This window comes from Ovis canadensis, chromosome 7, assembly GCF_042477335.2.
Source record: "Ovis canadensis isolate MfBH-ARS-UI-01 breed Bighorn chromosome 7, ARS-UI_OviCan_v2, whole genome shotgun sequence".
NCBI lineage: Eukaryota > Metazoa > Chordata > Mammalia > Artiodactyla > Bovidae > Ovis > Ovis canadensis.
Window position 1 is genome coordinate 65,134,380 of NC_091251.1, and position 21,590 is coordinate 65,155,969.

Here is a 21,590-nt window from a genome sequence, read left to right on the forward strand (position 1 = left end):
AAACTTAGTGCAAATGAAATGTTAAGCTTTGTACCAATTACACACACCGTGAGGTAGAGGGGAGCTATAAGACAGGCATTGCTGTAGGAAAATATTTTTATATCTTAATGCTTTAAAAGTATTTTTGTGTTTCATAATGTACATAATAGGACAGTTGCATATGTATATATTATAAAGAGTGTATATGTTATGAGTATGCTTGCTAGAAAAAATTATTAATGGGTAAAATGAAAAAAATGTGGAGACCACTATTCTAAAATAGAGAATTGGTTATTTCTAAGTAACTACCCAAATTATGAGGCTTTACAGCGAAAAGAGAAAATAGACATTATAATCAAATCACCATATAAATTATATTAATAATTGTAAGCTTTTGTAGGTGCTGTGGTAGAAAAGTATACAGAGTTGTAAGTTATAGGGAACACTATATAGTTTGCTAGTAAGGATCTGGTTAAGTTTCCCTGAGAAATTGATAATGAATTAAGATCTGAAGGATAACAGAAGTTAACTAGGTGAAAGACCCTGATGGGATAATGAAAGATTTAAAGGAGGCATGGCATAAACCATAGTCATAGACTAAGAATCAAAACAGGCTAAATACTGGTATATTTTCCTATTTAAACAACTTGATTTTATCATTTGATTTGGATAAGCTGCTGTGATATCATAATCCTGACAGAGTTTATTGATATTGTACTTTTCCATTTTGAGGTGTTTGAACTCTTGGAAGATTTTGCACAACATCTCAGAATGTAGGCTGCCCTGTATAAGCAGAGGCTTCTTAAGTTGACCAAGATAGCATAACTCTATTGACACTTACCTTATTATAGAAACTAGAGTGGATGCTTCAGCTGAAGGTGAAAATGGCATCTTAGCTTTCTCAGCATGCCAGACATTAACAATAACTTAGGAAATCTGTGCAGACAGTAGGCATCACATTTTGCCTGTTTATCACAGTTGATACATCTTTCCTGGTAGAATATGTAAATATATCTAGCTTGACATTATTGAAAATTTATGTACCTCCTAATTTCCAAGGAAGATTTGAAATAACTCAATATAGAAACACAAAATTCAACAAAATTAAAAAGAAATAGGTGATGTAAGGCCAGAGTTAGTGAGGGTTTGGGATTAAAGAACCACTTTAATAGTGGGAGTATAAATTGATACACAGCTTTTCTAGGGATAATTAGGCAACTCCAAATGTGGGTAGAATAATATATACACACTCTTTTACCCAACAACTCCATTAACAGAACCTGCCATAAAAAGGTATTCTAAACATGCACAAACATTTAACCACAGATATGCTCACTGTAGTATATGGGGGTCATTTATAACTGTGAAAATCTAGAGAAAACTGAAATAGTCAGTTTTTTGTTGTTGTTTAGTTGCTAAGTTGTGACTCTTTGTGACCCCATAGACTGTAACTCTCCTGGCTCCTCTGTCCCTGGAATTTCCCTGGCAAGAATCCTGGAGTAGGTTGCCATCTCCTCCTCCAGGGAATCTTCCCAATTCAGGGACCAAATCGGTGTCTCCTGCTTGGCAGGCAGATTCTATACCGCTGAGCCACCTGGGAAGCACTATAGAGGTTTAATAAAATAAGCTATGGTACATCCATACAGTTTGAATAAATGTAGACACTAGAAAGAATGTTTTAGGATAATGTTTAATAATATGAATAGTTATCCATAGTATATTAACTGAAAAAGATTATGAAGTACAAAATATACTGAATATGGGTGCATATGGATAGGAAATGGAAGGGAAAACATGACACACTAGTGTTCACAGTGCTTGTCTCTAGGTGCTAGTTTTAAGAATATTTTATTTTTATTTCTTCTTTTGGCTTGTCTGAGTTATATAAATTTTCTGTAATAGACATGTTTTATCATAATGAGAAAAAACAGTACTTCATCTGGATGACCAATTTGATGATTTTTAGTATGGTTTCCCTTTCTTGAATACACTCCCACTCTTTTCATAAAAATGGCCTTTTGTCTCAGAAGAAAAATCATGGCAGATGGGCCTTAATTCTGACCCTACAAAACTATAGAAACTATTTTGGAACACTGTTTTTAAAAGGCCCATTTTTCTTTGGACATATCCACTCTGAGAAATTACAGTGATTGTTTCAATCATATTAATTCTCTTTCCCATGTTGACTGAATTGCACACTTTATGGCCGGGATTTCTTAGTTTACCCTGTTCTCAAGCTGTGTGTATTACAAATTGGCATTCCATTGTGAGTCGTTGAGAGTTAAGGAAAGAATCTGTATTTGCATTACTTATACACAGAATCTCAGATATTTCTAGAAATCTTTTAAGAACCTAAAACTGTATTGGTATTTTGCATTGTCTTGTCAGGCTAGAGTTCAGTACAAACATTCATACGGATAAATGTAGATAAATAGATAATAGAGATAAAATTGCCCACTAAGAAAATTACACTGTTCTGGAGTTAGGAAAGCTTTTGAAACTATGTGAGTGTGTGAAAGTCGCTTAGTTGTGTCCTACTCTTTGCAACCCCATGGACTCTACAGTCTGTGGAATTCTCCAGGCCAGAATACTGGTGTGGGTAGCTGTTCGCTTTTCCAGGGTATCTTCCCCAACCCAGGGACTGAATCCAGATCTCCTGCATTGCAGGCAGATTCTTTACCAGCTGAGCCACGAGGGAAGCCCTATGAAATTTGCAACTATGAAAGCCCTGTGTGAAACTATGAAATCTAACAAACTTGCGGTTACAAAAAATGTGGATTTTAAGATGTATTTCCCTTAATAAAACCAAAACCCTATGTTAAAGTCATAGTCTGACCTGTATAATAGTCTTTCCAAAAATGTTTAGTCTGAATCTGACAATGAGGAAACAATTATTATAGATAAATCCAGATGTGAGATAGTCTGTAAAACATCTGGACAGGATTCTTCAAAGAATGTCATTGTCACGAAAGATAGAAAAAGGACAGGGAACAGTTCTAGATGAAGAATCAGTGATCCTCAGTTGGGTTTAGGAATTGCGGATGAGGGATGTAAAGGGTATTATCAGTAGGAAATTTAAAAACAAACTATATATCAGATAAAATCGTGTTTTTGTTACATCTACTGGATGTAATAATGGTATTGTGGTTATATAGGAGAGGATGTCCTTGTTCTCAGGGGAATCACGTTCAAGTATTTAGGTGTAAAGTATACTGATTACAAAAGAAAAACTGTGTGTATATGTATACTTGTACATAAGCACATACAAATAAGAGAATAATAAGGAGAATACATCAAAATGTTTAAAAAAATAATTTAAAAGGTTAAGAAAGCACTGTGTGTTCAGTTGCTTCACTTGTGTCCCGCTGTTTGTGACCCTATGGACTATAGCCCGCCAGCCTCCTCTGTCCATGGGATTCTCTAAGCAAGAATACTGGAGTAGGTTGCCATGCCCTCTTCAGGGGCTCTTCCCGACCCAGAGATTGAACCCGTGTCTCCTGCATTGCAGGCAGGTTCTTTACAAAAACGCCCTGTGCTGTGTGGTTGATCAGTTCCTTCAAATTGAGAGTGGCTATACAACGAGTATGCACATGGTTAAAACAGAAGCACTTATGAAATTTGAGACCGGCTATACAATGAGTATACACATGGTTAAAACAAAAGCACTTATGAAATAACTGATTATATAAAACAGTTTTCTAGTGATATGTAGGATATTTAAAAGTTATGTCAAGTGGTATACATTGTAATGTAATTTTACCTACTGAGAAATAAAGTTCAGAAAATCAGATTCTTTCTCATCCTGCAGAGTAGCCCCTCCAGTTAAAGCTTATTTGAGGAACTAAAAACAAATTATTTCTTTAAACAACTAAATGTTTCTTCTATCCATGGAATATTTATAAAATGATATTTATAATAATGTATCTCTTGTGTGTGGGGGGAGGGGGGATCCACCACATGGCTTGGGAATTGAACCCAAGCCATAGCAGTGAAAGCACTGCGTCCTACCACTGGACCGCCAAGGAATTCCCTATAATAATATAGTTCAGGTTGAATGTAAGAAACCTTAGGTCTTCTGTTGAATATTTTATTTACCAGAAAATATTTTTAGTTTAATTCCATATGCTCAAATTGTTTCTGATTCTCTATCATATGTGTTGAAAACTATTTAAAGATTTATTGAATAACTGCCAAGCACTCTCAAACATTTTCAGTGTCTTTCACTACCTGAAAGACTTAAGATTAATTTATATAAAATTTGGGTGGACCACTTATAGCCAAGTAACATGGTAATGACCTGCACCTGCTTGTATCAAAGAACTCTCAGAATTCTCTTATCTGTTAACATCAAAATCAATTTCAAAGTGATAAATTCAGCAAAGATGAAATAAATTGCTGTAACAGTGCTTTTTGTGAGTTCTAAAGAAGGTATAAATAAATAACACAATAATGTTTTATCACTATCACTGATGAAGCTTATATTTCACCAGCTTGCATTTCATACTTGAGAAGAAATTTTAGACTGGTTTCAAGCTGTCTACCTGCTTCTCTCCCATCCTGTAAGCATGCTTTTAACTGCCGAGGGCTGAGATTTGGAGGAATGGTTATCAAGCCACAGATGTTTTTGCCATGAAACTGTGCACCTCCAACCAAGTCACCATGGTTCAGGAGATGATAGATTGTATTTTCATGTTGCCTCACAAAAAGGTCAAAATGGCATGGTGAGCCCATGACAGTGAAAGGCAGAAATGTTAGTCCTGGAAGGAAATTTATTTCATGGCTTCAGGGGAAATGTGGTTGTCATGAATAGGCGCTCTCTGTCAGTCTATAACAATATTGTTTGTAAGGCAATGATGTATGTCAGACAGACAGTGTCTGTGTGTTGGCAGACAGAGCAGCTACTTAAACAAATGCTAAGCCAAGTATAGTAGCATAAGTCAAGTACTTTGGATGTTTTTAAGGGTAAGGATTGCTCATGATAGAAATATCAACATAAAGCAATTTACTTCATTTTCTGTAACAACTTTAAGTAAACTTCCTTTGAAAATTTTACAGCCTCTCAAAATGCCCCCCTCCCAATTCTGACACTTTTCTGGTGTTTGAAATTCTTGTCATTGGCAATTGCTCTGTTTTATTCATTCATTTATTCATTTTAAATTATTCAGGAACATATATGTTGGCCAGCCTTATTAACACTCCTCCTATAAGGATGTTATCAATTTTGAGACTGACAGAGCAGGTAAGCCCCTGCTCTTTTGGAGCCCTTCTTTTTCTCCTCCCAGACTATAAGAATTATCAACCATGGGCATAATTCCATGAATTGACGGTTCGGTAAGAGAGGTTCAGTGGCAGTCAAAATTAGACAGTTGAGGTGATTTTCTTCCACAGAAATTCCCAAAGAGAAAGGAATGCCATACAAAAAGAAGATAAAAGATCAAAAACTGTGTTTGATGGAGTCTCCAGTATCATTTTCAGATTTGTTTTCTCAGTGTTTGAATGTAAATCAGATTCATTCATGGCAATATTGAAGTAGAAATCTTCAACCCCAAATATTTCTTATCCAGAGAGCCCCAAGTAATACATTTATCAAAAATGAAAAATAGATTTTTAAAGTCTTGAAAGTCTAACAGATATATAAAAATGAAATCACATAATTAAGGAAGAAATATCAGTATCACAATATAATTGGAAAGCCTTTTACTTCTGGATTTTGCCAAACAATCCCAGTCTTTTGGGGAAGGTTTTTAAAATAGAGGTGAACAATAGGATAGACTTACTTTGGTAGGAAACTAATTCTCACACGTCACATACAAAGAACTTTCTTCCAAATTATCCTAAACGCAGTAGGAGAGGGGATGTTTTTACTGGGAGTGAGAGGAGTTATTTGTCTTCAGGCCCTTGGAGGGGGGAGGTACAGAACAAAAGGAACTGAGTCATTTCAGGTTTAGACAAATACTCAACCATCAGCTTCTGTAGAGAGCTATTCTGCAGAACACTTAAGGAAAGTTGGGAGAGTGGGGGATTGCCCACTCCATCTGCCATTCTATTCCATTTTACACTCAAATAAATATTCTGTATTATCACAGACAGATTTATAACATTTTTGGCATGGTGATCATACCAAAAAAACACCTTTCTTTAAATTTAAATTCAAATGAAATGAATTATATTTGTGATTAACAGTCCGTTACAGAAATTCAATTTAACAAAAGAATGAACTTTTAATATAGGTTTAAAATTTGCATTGTTTTAGCTAAAAATCCTTAGCTTTTATCAGAACACTAGCACGTTTATTTTTTTTTTTTAGTTTTTATTTTTTTAGGTTTTTTTTTAGTTTTTTTTTTTAGCACATTTATGTAAGGCATTATTTCAGCCTTCGTGAACTAGCTTTTTCCATGCTTAACATAAATCTGATGATACAAGACAAAGAAACCCCTCTTAGAAGAGACTTGCTCTCCTAATTTGCAACATGGCTTAGAGAGAAGAGAAACACTAGTCTTTCACCGTTTAGATAACTTGAAGGCAAATCAGATCATTCAAATGTGATTTGTGTTTTTGTTACTTTGCTTAAACATGGCATTTTAGAGTTATTTCACTCTGCTTTCCGTTCCCACCCATCCCCCTTGGCATTTTTTCTGCTCCTCTGCTGTTGAACCAGACTTGGTCTGGCCCCAGATTCTGTGTCAGAGGCCATGACCCAGGTGTCACAGTGGTCCGTACTGCTGGCCTCTTCTCTGAATAATTATATGGGGGTATTGTGTTAGAAGGACAGGCTTGGGGGCAGTGCAGTCACCCTGGCTATCCAGACCAAGGAGCTCTCCAGTCGAACCACAGGGGAACAATGGGCCTGAAAAGGCTCACACAAAACCTTGTAGCACAAAAGATTAAATTAAAAATGGACATTTGGCCAGACGCTAGTTTCATCCCTGAAAATGTCACCTTTCTCACTTATTCTGAGCATTTCCTACTTATAAGGTATTCATATATTGACCTTCTAGCAGCTGATTTTCAGATTGCTACTTTCAGATTACCTTTGCATGTATATTCTAATTTATTTGATTGTTTTTAATCCTTTGAGGATATCTTGTGACACTGTATAAGCAAAGTATAAGCAAAGCTTTCTTTAGCAGCGGTTTAAGTAAGTATTTAAAGTAATACATAGTGGTTTTTAAGGTAACGCTTTTTGTCCTCTTAAGACGTTTTATTAAGCTGTCTGTAAATTGAACAAGTGGCAGGGGGCTGTCCAGAGGAGACGTGATTGCTTTACCTTCCTCTGGCCCTAGGAGGATTATTTTTCCCACCACCTGAGAAGTTTCCATTGAAAGATGGGTAATAAAACTCGTTGTCTTCATGAAGTTTGAATGTTAGAAGTGTCAGAGATGGACTCACTGCTGTGGAGTATGAATTTTCTCATGGTCCTGATCTCAAGTTTTCTCTTAATTTTATCTACCTCTGATCTGTCCACATGGGCCTGGCTCTGGTCAAGGCTTCTGGAGCCTCACCAGCAAGCCCCCGCCAGGAGAAACAGAGGTTTGGTTTTCATGACCCTGATGTTATCTCTTATTATTTGTCCACAGCTAAATACTGTGTAAATAATTGTCTTCTGGTATGCATTGTCCAGGAAGCCAAACTTCTAGAAATGTCAGTATCATCGCAAAGAATCCATAAACGGTGTCCATTAGTTTTGCCATCTGTCTTTATCACCAGTCAGAGAGCACTTGGTCTTTATAGCATTTGGGGGAAAGTGTTGGTGTAAGAGCTTCCTACAAAGCGAGCCTTCTAGTTTTTACCTTTGAACCTGTGTCTCTTACGTCCCCTGCATTGGCAGGCAGGAAGCCCCATTGGTGGAATAGTGATCAAAATCCAGAAGAACTGAAACTCTTTAAATACTTCCTCTTCAAAGTAAATTTTATTCCTTACTGGTTACATGTATGATTATTTGGGGTTTTTTTTCTAATTTTGTATTTGATTACTTTGATTGTATATTAATATCACCCCCATTCAGAGCCTACTTTAGAGATAACCTAAACCCGGAATCAAGCCAGAAAAAGAATTGAAGTCATAAAGCCACTCAGTAGAGAGGATGACATTCTTTAGAATGTGTTCTCTTAATTTTAAATTTGTTCTTACATTTTGCTGTCTGATTTCTTAAACATCCGTGATTATAAAACCATGGACCCTTGATTTTATCACATATTCCATAAGCACAGTATTGAAGCTGAAGGACAATAAAAGCAAGTTTTAAAAAGCCCAACTGCTCTATGTTGTAGAAGATATACTAAGTGAACTTACAGTAAGCCCAGCTTATTTTTAGCATACTAAAGAATCAAAGAGATCTGAATCAGATTGGAGGGTATTTTATATAGAAAAAATGTTTAATCTTTTCCAGTTTTATTTATTTATTTTACTTTACAATATTGTATTGGTTTTGCCATACATTGACATGAATCTGCCATGCCTGTACATGTGTTCCCCATCCTGAACCACCCCCCTTCACCTCCCACCCATCACATCCTTCTGGGTTAATTTTTTGAGGGAAGTCAGTTTACTTATAAAGAAGTATATTTATAAAATAAAAATAATTCTTATTTTATAGGGTTGTTGTAAGGATTATTTAAGATAAATGCAAATAAGCATATAGTAGTTTGTTGGCATATAAAAGGTAATACATTTTCCCAACAATTCTTTAATATTATTATTACAGCAGTTCATATTTATTGTAGAACGGTTACAGGAAGCAAAGTAATTAAAATTTTGCCATATAGAGCCAGATACCACTATTAACATTTTGTTACACATCATAATAAAATGCATTTTCATTGCCTTCATAACTCTGCCTCAGATGTCCCACCACTTCCTTGCTCCTTAACTCCATGTTTCCTGCTACCTCTAACCTCACCCCTTTCTGATGAATTTATTTTGTTAAAGGCCCTAGATAACCAAATGTCATTCTTACCCTTGATGCTGTCTCTGCAGCTTTGGATATTGTCAGCCAACCTTCTCTTGGTTTCCATGGTATTTTACTTTCCTGGTTCTCCTCATGAGTCTTCAGGTCCACGTCCCTTCCTGCCCTCAGTCTCTAGTTCTTGCTGCCTTTTCTGTCCTGTAACACCCCTTCTTCTGTGTGAATGACTGCTGAATGTGCTCCTTCATCCTAACTGCTGGCTCCAGTCCACACTTCCAGTCACCTGCTGGTCAGCTGGACTCCAGCGCTTCTCTGCATCTCAGATTTGGCATGTCACTGGCTCCACCAAGCATATCCTCTTCTATTTCTGTCGGTCAACCCAGGCTGGAAACTCGGGAACTTTCTTACTCCTTCTCATTCATCCTTTCTCTCAACAGTCCCATTTAGTCAGCTATTTCCCAAGTTTATGTAATAAAATCTGCAGTGTCTAGCCTGGCTCTCAAAGCCCCCTGAGATCTCACCCCCAGCCCAGCTTTTCTTTGTAACACTCACTCATGCACCCTATACTGAGTACTTCTTCATTGCTCATCCCTGATCCTTGTGTTCCTGTCCCCAAACCTTTGTTTTATACTATTTCTATTTCCTCCATCTCTTTTTTCCCCATGCCTACTAAAAGGTCAGATTCTGCTCAGTTGCACTTCTGTGGTGTCCTCTCCATGCCCCAAACTGCTAGTAAGCTTCCCCTCTTTTTTAATTCCTTTAGACTTCCAACAAATCTCTTTGCAGCAGTTACTCCTATCTTGCATGGTGCTTATTTGTATCTTTGTCTTAGCTCCCCTAGTACACTATTACCTAAACAAATTTGAGAGCAACTGAAATATTTCAGTTTCCTAATCTTAAAGACAAGGAAACTGAATTCCAGGAGACTACCTTTGCAGCCACACAGCTACTAAATCCAAGATTAAAATCCAAATCCCCCGATTCTCAAACCAGCCCCCTCCTCTACATTTATTTATTTAGAACTAAAAAGCACCTACTCAGTGCCAGACATTTTCAAAAGCATTTTGTGTATATAAACTCATTTAATCCTCATTTTATAGAAGAGGAAACTCAGTTGGAACCCAAGTAGTCTTACCTGCTCCCAGGGCCTGTCTTTTCACCATTATACCATTCTGCCCTTCTACATGAGAGGGAAGAGGGATTAGGGGTCATAAGATGCTTCTCGTTGTCATTCAGTCACTAAGTTGTGTCCGACTCTTTGCAACCCCATGGACTGCAGCATGACAGGACTCCCTGTCCTTCACTATCTCCTGGATTTGGCTCAGCTTCATGTCCATTGAGTTGGTGATGCCATCCAACCATCTCATCTTTCTGTTCCACCCTTCTCCTGCCCTCAGTCTTTTCCAACATCAGGGTCTTTTACAGTGAGTCAGCTCTTTGCTTCAGGCCAAAGTGTTGGAGCTTCCAACACTAACCAGTGTTAGTCCTTCCAGTGAATAGTTAGTGCTGTTGTTTCTAATTAGTTTATTACTATCGGTATTTTTATCTGTATATCATTTTTATTTGTAGTTTATTATTATTGTTGATGTTATTATATACTGTCACTACTTCAAGTGAATCAGTTTCTGTCTTCCTCCCACCACCTCAAGAGAAAGATGTTTTATCATCATCATCACATCCATTGTATAGATTACTTTAGCAAAGGTAAAGAGAGAAAATAAACTTTCCAAGTTACACAGTAATGACCAAGGTAAATTGGAATCCAGGCTGTCTGGGTCTGACATCTCAGCCCTTAACCCTTTTGCTAAGCCATCTCTTGGCTTCCTAGCAGTGCTGAGCCATTAGATAAGTTGTCTTCTGTTTGTCCTGTAGAGGACAAGTGACAAAAGCAGCATCTCATTCACAGGTTTTTAACGTTCACGTGAAATACTTCTGAGTATGACAAAAACTGATCCAGGGCAGCCCTTTCCCCTTTCTACAGCTTTGCATTTCATCAAGTCTTTATAATATGGTGAAACTAAAGCAGTCACTCTCGAGGAGGAAATGGCAACCCACTCCAGTATTCTTGCTGGGATAATCGCATGGACACAGGAGCCTGGCAGGGTACAGTCTATGGGGTCGCAAAGAGTCAGACACGATTGAGCAACTTAGCATGCACAGTCAAAGCAGTTGCACATTTCCGGCACTTGAGTTGTTCTTTCATGTCTCAGTGGGTATCAGAATATCTCCCACCTTAATAGCTAGATGAGTCATCCTTCTCCTTAACAGGCACACAGATGCCATCTAGTGATAGAGAAGAGAAATGCAAGTTATTTAAGTAAAACCCTGGAAGAAGGCAGGGGTTTTTTGTTGTTGTTTTCTGGTCTTTGAAAACCTGTTGCAGTGAAAAATGGCTAATATTATACCAACACTTTTAGTAGGTTACTTAAGATTTTGTGTCAAGATACAATTATTAATGCATGGTTGTTAAATCATAGAATTAAAGCAGGTTCTGTTTTAATCTTTGTGCATCTTTAAAAGACCTGGGCATTACAAGGAGTCTCATTGTACTGATCTTTGTTTTTTCTTTTGCTCCAAGTTGTTGTCAGTGAAAGGTAATAAACATCTAACTGTTAAAACTGGATATAATTAACAATAAATCAATTTGTTGTATCCATCTGCTTGATGTATCCAATGCTAGTCCTCAGATTTTCCCATACTTCATTTATATGAAACAATCTACTGTTCTTCCATTAGGGAAGAAATCTATTAAGTTGCTTTCCTAAGCATTTATCTTCATCAGGTTGTTTGTTAGCAGATGATAATGTATTCAATTAATATGGAAGACATAGGCGAAGGTGGGTTTGACACTAAGAGGACTGTACACCATGTGACGTGGTTGCCAGAACAGCAAGCATTCTTAGTGGCCATAAACACAAAACACAGCTCCTTCAATATGTGTACAACTCTGATACACATTTGAGAGCTTTTGCCAGCTCTGCGAACCTGGGAATGTTAATGAGGACAGAAGGTAGTTAGAGCTCAGCTTCATTGTCTGCTAATTGTTGATGTGCTGGTATTCTGGATTCTGAACCTTGCTTGTATGAATGAATAGCCTTCATATTCATTTGCTTTCAGCAAGATGATTCCCAAATTTAAGTGCACCCTGCGTTTGGTAGTGCCTTTTCTGTTATCCCAGGCAACTTTACTCACATAATAACAGCAGTAATGTTGTGTTTACTAATTATAGGAACTGTACAAAGCCCTTAATAGGCATGATTTCATTTAATACTGTCAAAATTCCTATAAATCATTATATCCCTATTTTCCAAATGAAATTAAAGCTTAGAAAACTAAGAAACTTATTCAAGGTTACGCATTTGGTAAACAGTACACATATTCATTCCATAGTCTATTCCTGTTGGCAGGTTGAAATTAAGAGTTTTCTAATCCTTGAGTCTTCTGTAAAGTGCCTGACTTTTAGTAGACACTTGATAAGTGTATATTTGCTACCTGTGAACTCTTTCTTGGCAGCTAGACTCCTGGTTCTGATCGTCCCTTATGTGACACTCATGTAGAAGAACTGATAGTGAGAATGAAACACAGGGAAGAAAGAGAGGTGGGTCCTTGGCCAGTGGAGAAAAAATAAAAGGTAGAACCGTAGTCGTGTTGTAGGAAGGAGAGCTTCAATTTTGGCCACAGGTTGACTCCCTAATAAAGACAGTTTAATCTGGCTGAAATCTTGAGCGCATTAACTTAAACTGACACTCCAGAGTTACATATCAAAATGTTTAGTCAGATATGTGTTAAATTAATTTGGGCTTCCTTTCCTGACCCTTCATCTTTATATATTGCTAAAGCTTTAGACAAGTTTAACATAAATCCATATGCTACCTATCACCACTGGGATCAATTAAGAAATTAGCCCTGTTGAGGAGTGATTTCTATGCCCCTGGTATTGAGTTTTGAAGGAACTGGGACCAGCTCTCTCCTCACTGGGTTTTGAGGAGGCCTGCGCTGTTCTTTGTGGCTGCTCTTCCTGACTCTGCTGGTTTGCCCTGAAACCACAGAGTTTAAGTCTGCTGAGTCTTGTGTAACCAAGCACCACATACGTGGCAGTGCTTGACTCAAGAAGCCTCTAACAGGCCCTGGAAACTCACTCCCTGGGGCATTTCACATTGATCCTGAGTCTCTGCTTTGTCCCTTTTGTATCATCACAGGGTCTTTGGGGAACTGCAGAGTTTTATGACTTGTGCTGCTTTGCTGAGGTTCATTATGTGTGCACTTAACTGTACTTAACATGTTGGTCCTAAACTTTATTTTTTTATTCCATATCTTTAATTTTGTTAATTGTGCAACTGTTCTCTGTTTTCTTTCTTAGCTGGTAACTTGTTGCCTGGTTATGGTCATCTTATGGGCTTCCCTGGTGTTTAATGATAAAGAATTTGCCTGCCAAGCAGGAGACGTGGATTCGATCCCTGGGTTGGGAAGATCCCTTGGAGAAGGAAATGGCAACCCACTTCAGTATTCTTGCCTGGGAAATCCATGAACAGAGGAGCCTGGTGGGCTATAGTCCATGGAGTTGCAAAGAGTCGGACATGACTTAATGGCTAAACACCAGCAGTGCTCATCTTTAATGTTATTTGAGGTCTTCTGGTCCTTGGGTCCCCTCTTAAATTTACAAAAGTAGATGAAATGAAATTTCTAGCAAACTGACAAATAAGAATGAGCCAGGTTTTTCCTGGGGTCTCTGGATTCACAAACCAAAATAATACAGTGACTAGATTTTAAAATTGGAGTCATATTTTTGCAGCCCAAGAGAGAGGAATACATGGCAAATGCAAGTGGCCCACAGCTCAGCTTGGTCCCCAGCCTGGAACTTTTTATTTTTTAAAGTAAGATTCTTCATAGAGCATGAAGAATAGATCACATGTGAACAAATGTGAATGAATTTTCCCTTTCCTTTACATTATTTTTCCTACCTAGTATGTCCTAGTGGCTCAGACAGTAAAGAATCAGCCAGCAATGCAGGGAAACCTGGGTTCAGTCCCTGGGTTGAGAATTTCCCCTGGAAAAGGGAATGGCAACTGACTCTGGTATTCTTGCCTGGAGAATTCCATGGACAGAGGAGTCTGGTGAGCTACAGTCCATGGGATTGCAGAGAGTTGGGCACAACTGAATGACTAACACACACAGTATATCTAAAAAAATTTTTTTTCTACTAAAATAATTTCCAAAATTATCCTGGTTCATGTTTTATCTCTTTTATGTGGATAGAAAGGAATTTCGTTTACTCAGTGTATTGAATACTTATTTGCCTGTCTGTGGTTTACCTTTACCTGACCTCACATGGACTTGAAGGGGAAGGAGCCCAGCGGTGGAGATGGTTGCTCTGGCCACGTGGATGGTTTCCAGGGGGCCTCAGAAGAGCTGCCTCTCCTGGTGTAGGGCTTGCTGGTGTCTGTGCTGAGTGGGTAACAGCCAGGTATGGGGCATGTTGAGGAACCAACTGTGTTCTCTCATCTTGCTAGGAAATTTAAGCTGCTTCTGTCTGATCAGCAACAACAAAAAAGGTTAATTCTGGGTTTAAAACTTGGGGTAAGCAGCTCACTTTTTTAAAAGAGGAAAATGAAGAATCAATTTTAGGGCTAAAAATAAGTAACCATTCCGGAGAGGTGTTTATGAAGTGTTGGTCGACTGTTTGCACAGTGGAAAAAGCTTAATCTCTCTACCTCTACTCATAACCCTTCACAAAAATCAGCCTTCTAGGAGAGTTAGCTGTATCTGTGTCTGGTTCCAGGAGAACATGAGCTGCGTTCGTCAAATGCTGATTCATCCTTCCTTTTCTATGTCTCGTAACTCCTGGCATAACACATCACACTCAGGAGGCTGTCCTAAAGGTACTCTTCTGATTGAATAGAGAGGATAAAGCAATATGTTCGAAGAACTTCTGCAGAGAGTGGATTGAGTTGCATTTGTACCCATTCACAGGGAGAATTTGTAATGCGGAGCTCTGGATTCAGTTGACTAATGAATACAGCAATAGGAAGAAAGAAAGAAGAAAACAGATTCAAAAAGTAGCCACTGATCTGAACAGAAGCCTTTGGAATCTTAGAATTTCAGTGCTGAATATTAGAGATCATTTCAGTGATGAAACTCAAATGTGTTTATGTTTTCTGATAATTATCTTATAAAATTTGAAAATTTCTGTTTTAAAATGCATTATCTGAAGACATACTTACTGTGACAAAGGCACTTGTATTTGTGTACATTTAAATGCCCTGTATTTTTGTCATAAAAATATCCACAAGTTCTTGGTTCAGCTTTGTGTGACATTGGACATGCTACTTAACACTTTCGTATGATGGTTTATAAAATGGGAATAACATGTGTCTTACAGTGTTTTGTTTAAAAGATATTTTCTATAGGATGGTGAAATGTTGTTAGTCTTCTTACCTTTCTATCTAGAAAGTACAGAAATGTTCTAAGTTGTATGAATTTTTCTTGTGTAATTTTGTCAGAACAGAAATAAAAATTTTATATTTTAGGATATCCTTTTAATGCATTTAATATTAAATATTACAATGCATCCATTTCAAAAATATTTATACAGAGTCTTAAATTACATTGGAAAATTTAGTAAACTTCACATCTTGTTTTTGAATTTTAAATGTTTGAATTCAGTATATAATTATTTTTATTATATTATTCTAAGGTTTTTTTGCATTTGATATATCTACTATGATTGTTTTCCTTTGTGAAATCCCTGTGGATTTATTTATGGTTATTATTATTATTATTATTTAGAGAATTATAATGTAGAAATACATTAGAAATAGACTTCCCATGTGACCCAGCAGTCCCTCTTCTGGGTATATATCAAAAGGAAATGAAATCAGTACCTCAAAGAGTTATCTACATCCTCATGTTCTTTGCAGCATTAGTCACAGTAGACAAGCTGTGAAAACAACCTGAATGCCTGTTAGCAGGTAAATAGAAAAAGAAAATGGGGCATACACACACGCACACACAAACACACACACACACACAATGGAATGTTATTCAGCTTTTATAAAGAAAAAGATCTTACCATTTTCATGACTTGGATGAAATAGAGGACATTATGCTAAATGAAATAAGCCAGAAAGACAAATATGACATGATCTCATTTATACATGGAATATAAAATACTTAAACTCGCAGAAGCAGAAAGTGGAACGGTGGTTACCACAGGTGGGGAAATGGGGAGATGGCTAGAGTTTCAGTTATGGAGGATGAGTAAGTTCTGGAGGTCTGATGTACAGCATGGTGATTATAGTTCTCATTGATGTATTGTATACTTGAAATTTACTGAGAGTATAAATCTTAAATGTTTTTACCACATATATACATACACACACATGGTTAAATAGTGAAGTAATGGGTCTATCTGTTAATTCACTTGATTATAGTGATCATTTCACAATGTATACCCATATCAAACATCAAGGTTATATACTTTAAATATATATAATGTACAAGTTTTATTTGTATATTAAACAACTATACCTCAATGAAGATGGGGAAGAAAGAATTACATTGTTTCTGAATAATATTTATTTTTGCCTTAAGCAAGTATTATTCTATAGGTGTTATCATAAACACTAACATTTAAATGTATTTATATCATTAAGCTTCATAAATATATCCTAAAGTATATTTTTTAAAATTTGTAACCACTTAATTCCTCAAAAGCCTGAAAAAAATTTTTGTTTTAATATTGTATGGAGTAGACTTTTAGTTTCTGTATAGTTAGTGATCTCCAGTAGAGGGAGCTCCAACTCATCTTTCTTGATAAATATAGCTCTCAACTGAAATGTGAGTGTGAGGAAAGGGCATAGGATGAAATGAAGTTAACACATGGATATAAACATTTTCAAAGGTACTAAAGAATGACAGCTGTAATTCTTAGGGGGAAAACAATCTCAGTTTGATTTCCATGCTTTTAAGTTAACTACCCCACTTGTAAGGAATCCCATCAGTCAGCCCAAGGCTTTTAAAATCAACAATCTGTGTCTGGTCAGTTGAGGAAGGGAGAAAACAGTGGTGGTAATGTTTTCGTTTGAAGTAAGGTTAAATAAAGTAAAATTTTATTAATTGGTATTATTGTGATTGTCTAGTCACAATAGCAAAGGTGAATTGCTGAGTCATTGTGTAGGACAAGGAGAGAGAAAATTTTCATTTTACTTAGAGCTTTAACTCACTCACAAGATTTTAAAACCAAAATCTAGAAAATCTGTAGCACCCTTGTTCCCATCTAGAAAGCTGGATCGAATTATTACCTGTTGGTTTCTTCATAGACCCAAGAAGGAAGTATCATGTGAGACTGCTAGCTTACAACAACATAGAAGATGGCTACCAGGCGGATCAGACAGTTAGTACACCGGGATGCGTGTGTAAGTAAGAGCTACAGTAGCTTGTTTCACTATGTAAGACTCATACTCTTCTTTTCTCATCGTCTTTCTTTAAATTTAAGTCTCTTTACTACTTGGATACCTTGATGGTTTTATTACTTTTCTATCTTCCAGGATATTCAACATAGTATTTTGAACCAAGTGCATACTCAGTAACTATTTGAGACTTGTTTAGTCATAAGAACCTGTTTTAGTTTTGCATGCAAGAGATCATTAGAAATTAAACTGGGAAAATAACCCTGAATACCTACATATATTTTCTTTTATCTCCTTTAACCTTGAGACTAGTTGTTTCTTTCCAGTTGCTGTTTAGTTTTATTGCTACTGAAAGCTGTTTGGTTTTATTGCGACTAAAGAGGATGTCAGTCTAGTTTTTAAGTCTACTGCTGGCTTTCTGAATATTTTTGGCTGGTAGCTTGACTCCTCTGTGCTTCTGTTTTGCTTTTTAAGTATTGATAATATTTGATTCCTTATCTAACTCATGGAAGAGTCGCTCAGGTTTAAACAATGTATCTCTAGACCACTGTGAACCTTTGATGGAATAAAGACCTAAAGGGTGGGGTGTTACGATTTTACCATTTTACAACTTTCTGTATTAAATATTATACCATGTGGCAAAGTAACATTGTCCTTTTCAATAGCTGTTCGTGATCGCATGGTTCCTCCTCCACCACCCCCCCACCATCTCTATGCGAAGGCTAACACCTCATCTTCCATCTTTCTGCATTGGAGGAGGCCTGCGTTCACCACGGCACAGATGATTAACTACACCATCCGCTGTAACCCCGTTGGCCTGCAGAATGCTTCTTTGGTTCTGTACCTTCAAACGTATGTAACTTCTATTAATGGTTGTTTTCTTTGCTCTCCTCCCCACTCACAATTCCTTCTTTACCATCTTGGGCCAGCATGAGCTTCAGCTGTAAGCATTTGTCCCAGGACCTATTTTATGTATACAGTGGTGGGAGATTTCATCTTTACATATTCAATGCTGAGAACCACATTTTTTGAAATTGAATTTTCAAAAATGATTTTTTTTTGTTTCCCTAGACTCACACAGCAAAATGAGACAAGAAACTATCAATATTAATGACCTTCAGTCAGCTAAACTTAGCATTTTTAAGGAAAGAAACAAGACAATTTTCAGATTACATCAAAAAATAAACCTAGTTATTCTGTTTGCTAGGTTATAGTTAGAAGGCCATAAAATGCTTTAAAGGGATGATTTGACTTCCAGTATTTCAGAGGAAATCCCTTTGATTTGGGACATATTTATACTCTTTAATTTCTAGTTTCCTCTTGGAGAGGCCGCTTTTAGGCTTATTTCTATAATATCAAATATAGCATTTTAATAGTCAAATTAGATTCCTAATTTGTTTTAAAGAAAATGAATAGGTAATAAACAATAACAATAACCTATATTGATTGGAAATACAATCTTTTAGAAACAACGTACTAACAATTTTATTACTACTTATTATAGATCAGAAACTCACATGTTGGTTCAAGGTCTAGAACCAAACACCAAATATGAATTTGCTGTTCGACTGCATGTGGATCAACTTTCCAGTCCCTGGAGCCCAGTTGTCTACCACTCTACACTTCCAGAAGGTAAAGAAAGCAACTTGTGGGTTTTACCTACATATTTGATATGTGTGTGTGTGTGTGTGTGTGTCTCACTTTGAAGAAGAGTCTACCCTGGTTGGCACCTACCAGTCTACCTGTATATATTTGTGTTGCTTCTTAACTTTTGAAGTTTCTTTTCCTTTATTATAGTAAAAACATTTTTCCTCTCAATGTGTTGCACAAGCAAGTGAATTTAAACTTAGGGTCATTTTAGGGGGGTGCTACATTTTCTAAGAAGAAGTATACTGTATAAGGCTGCACCCAGGCAATTTAAAATGGAAGTAAGTAAATAATGTATTTAATGATGTTGTTTAGTTGCTAAGTCATGTCCAACTCTTGCGAACCCATGGACTGTAGCCTGCCAGGCTCCTCTGTCCATGGGATTTCCCAGGCAAGAATATTGAAGTGGGTTGCCATTTGCTTCTTCAATTGAATGATATTAGGAGGCCACATTAGAACCTAATGTGAGTAGTAGCTTGATGCTGTGCGTAGTACAGTATACATGATACCTGATTGAGCACCAATTCTGTAACTTATCTATAGCACTTGCTAAAATATTTCATGTCTCTAAACCTGCATTTCCTTTTTCTGAAAAAAAAAAAAAAATTTTTTTTTAAGTTAGTGTTTATTTATTTGGCTGCATTGAGTCTTAGTTGCAGCATGCAGGCTCTTTCGTGCCAGTGCATGGGCTCGCTAGCTGTGGTGTGGGCTGCAGAACTCGCAGGCTGTCTAGTTGTGGCATATGGGCTTAGTTGCTGTGCTGCATGTGGGGTCTTAGTTCCCTGACCAGGAATCTGACCCACATCTCCTGCATTGCAAAGTGGATTCTTAACCACTGGACCACCAAGGAAGTTCCAGCATTTCTTTTTTTAAAAAAAGTAACTTTTATTGGGATATGGTTGCTTTACAATGTTGTGTTAGTTGCTATTAAACAGCAAAATAAACCGGCTCTACATATACATATATCCCCTCTTCTTTGGATTTTCTTCCCATTTAGGTCGCCACAGAGCATTGAGTAGAGTTCCCTGTGCTACACAGTAGAATCTTATTAGTTATCTATTTTATACATAGTTGGTGTATGTACGTCAGTCCCAGTCTCCCAGTTCATCCTACCCGCTCTTGCTGCTTGGTATCTATACATTTGTTCTCTACATCTTTGTCTTTATTTCTGCTTTGTAAACAAGTTTATCTGTATTCTTTTTCTAGATTTCACATATAAGCAATGTTATATGATATTTGTTTTTCTGATTTACTTCACACTGTATGACAGTCTTTAGGTCCATCCACCTCTCTGCAAATGGCACAATTTCATTCCTCTTTATCTCTGAGTAATATTCCATTGTATATATGAACCACATTGTATATATGTACCATTCTTCTGTCAGTGGACATTTAGACTGCTTCCATGTCCTGGCTATGTAAGTAGTGTTACAGTGAACATTGGGGTGCATGTATTTTTTTGAATTACGATTTTCTCTGAGTATAAGCCCAAAGGTGAGATTACTGGGTTATATAGTAGTTCTGTTTTTAGTTTTTTTAAGGAACCTCCATACTGTTCTCCATAGTGGCTATATCATTCACATTTACCACCAACAGTGTAAGAGGGTTCCCTTTTCTCCAAACCCTCTCCAGCATTTGTTGCTTGTAGGTTTTTGATCATGGCCCTTCTGACTGGTGTAAAGTGATACTTCATTGCAGTTCTGACCTGCATTTCTCTAATAACCAGTAATGTGGAGCATCTTTTCATGTATTTGCTGGCCATCTGTATATCTTCTTTGGAGAAATGTCTGTTTAGGTCTTTGCTCATTTTTTGATTGGGTTGTCTGTTTTGATATTGAGTTGCATAAGCTGTTTATATATTTTGGAGATTAATCTCTTGTCAGTTCCTACATTAGCAAGTATTTTCTCTCATTCTCAGTTGTCTTTTCATCTTATGATTTCCTTTGTTGTGGAAAAGCTTTTAAGTTGAATTAGGTCCCATTTATTTATTTTTGTTACTCTAAGAAGTGGGTCAAAAGAGATCTTGCTGTGATTTATGTCAGTGTTCTGCCCATGTTTTCTTAATATTATTTTTATTTATTTATTTGGCTGCGCTGGGGTCTTAGTTGTGGCATGCGGAATCCAGTTTACCCCACTGGGGATTGAACCCAGGCCCCCTGCGTTGGGAGCATAGAGTCTTAGACACTGAACCACCAGGGAAGTCCCTGTCTGTGATTTCTCTTGAGAGTTTTATAGTGTCTGGCCATACATTTAGGTCTTTAGTCCATTTTGAATTTTTGTGTATGGTGTTAGGGAGTGTTCTAATTTCATTCTTTTACATGTAGTACCTGTTCAGTTTTCCCAGCACCACTTATTGAAGAGACTGCCTTTTCTCTTTTCTTTTACATACTTGCCTCCTTTGTCATAGACTAGGTAACCATAGGTGCATGGGTTTATCTCTCGACTTTCTATCCTGTACCATTGATCTGTATTTTTGTTTTTGTGCTAGTACCATACTCTTTTTCAAAAATTTTAACTTTTTAGTTTGTATTGGGGTATAGCTGATTAGCAAACAATGTTGTGATAGTTCCAGGTAAAGAGCAAAGGGGTTCAACCACACATATACATATATCCATTCCCCTCCAAACTCCCCTCCCATCTAGGCTGCCACA

At 37.0% G+C, this 21,590-nt stretch overlaps 1 protein-coding gene across 1 annotated transcript in view; it reads left to right on the forward strand.

Annotated features, from left to right (window-relative positions):
• The window catches only part of PRTG (protogenin), a 138,584-nt gene that overhangs the window by 101,694 nt on the left and 15,300 nt on the right, over nt 1-21,590 (forward strand). Inside the window, exons 12-14 of the mRNA XM_069596441.1 lie at nt 17,203-17,298; nt 17,958-18,144; nt 18,797-18,924. Of these exons, the coding sequence (XP_069452542.1) occupies nt 17,203-17,298; nt 17,958-18,144; nt 18,797-18,924 (411 nt within the window). The remainder of the gene's footprint in view (nt 1-17,202; nt 17,299-17,957; nt 18,145-18,796; nt 18,925-21,590) is intronic.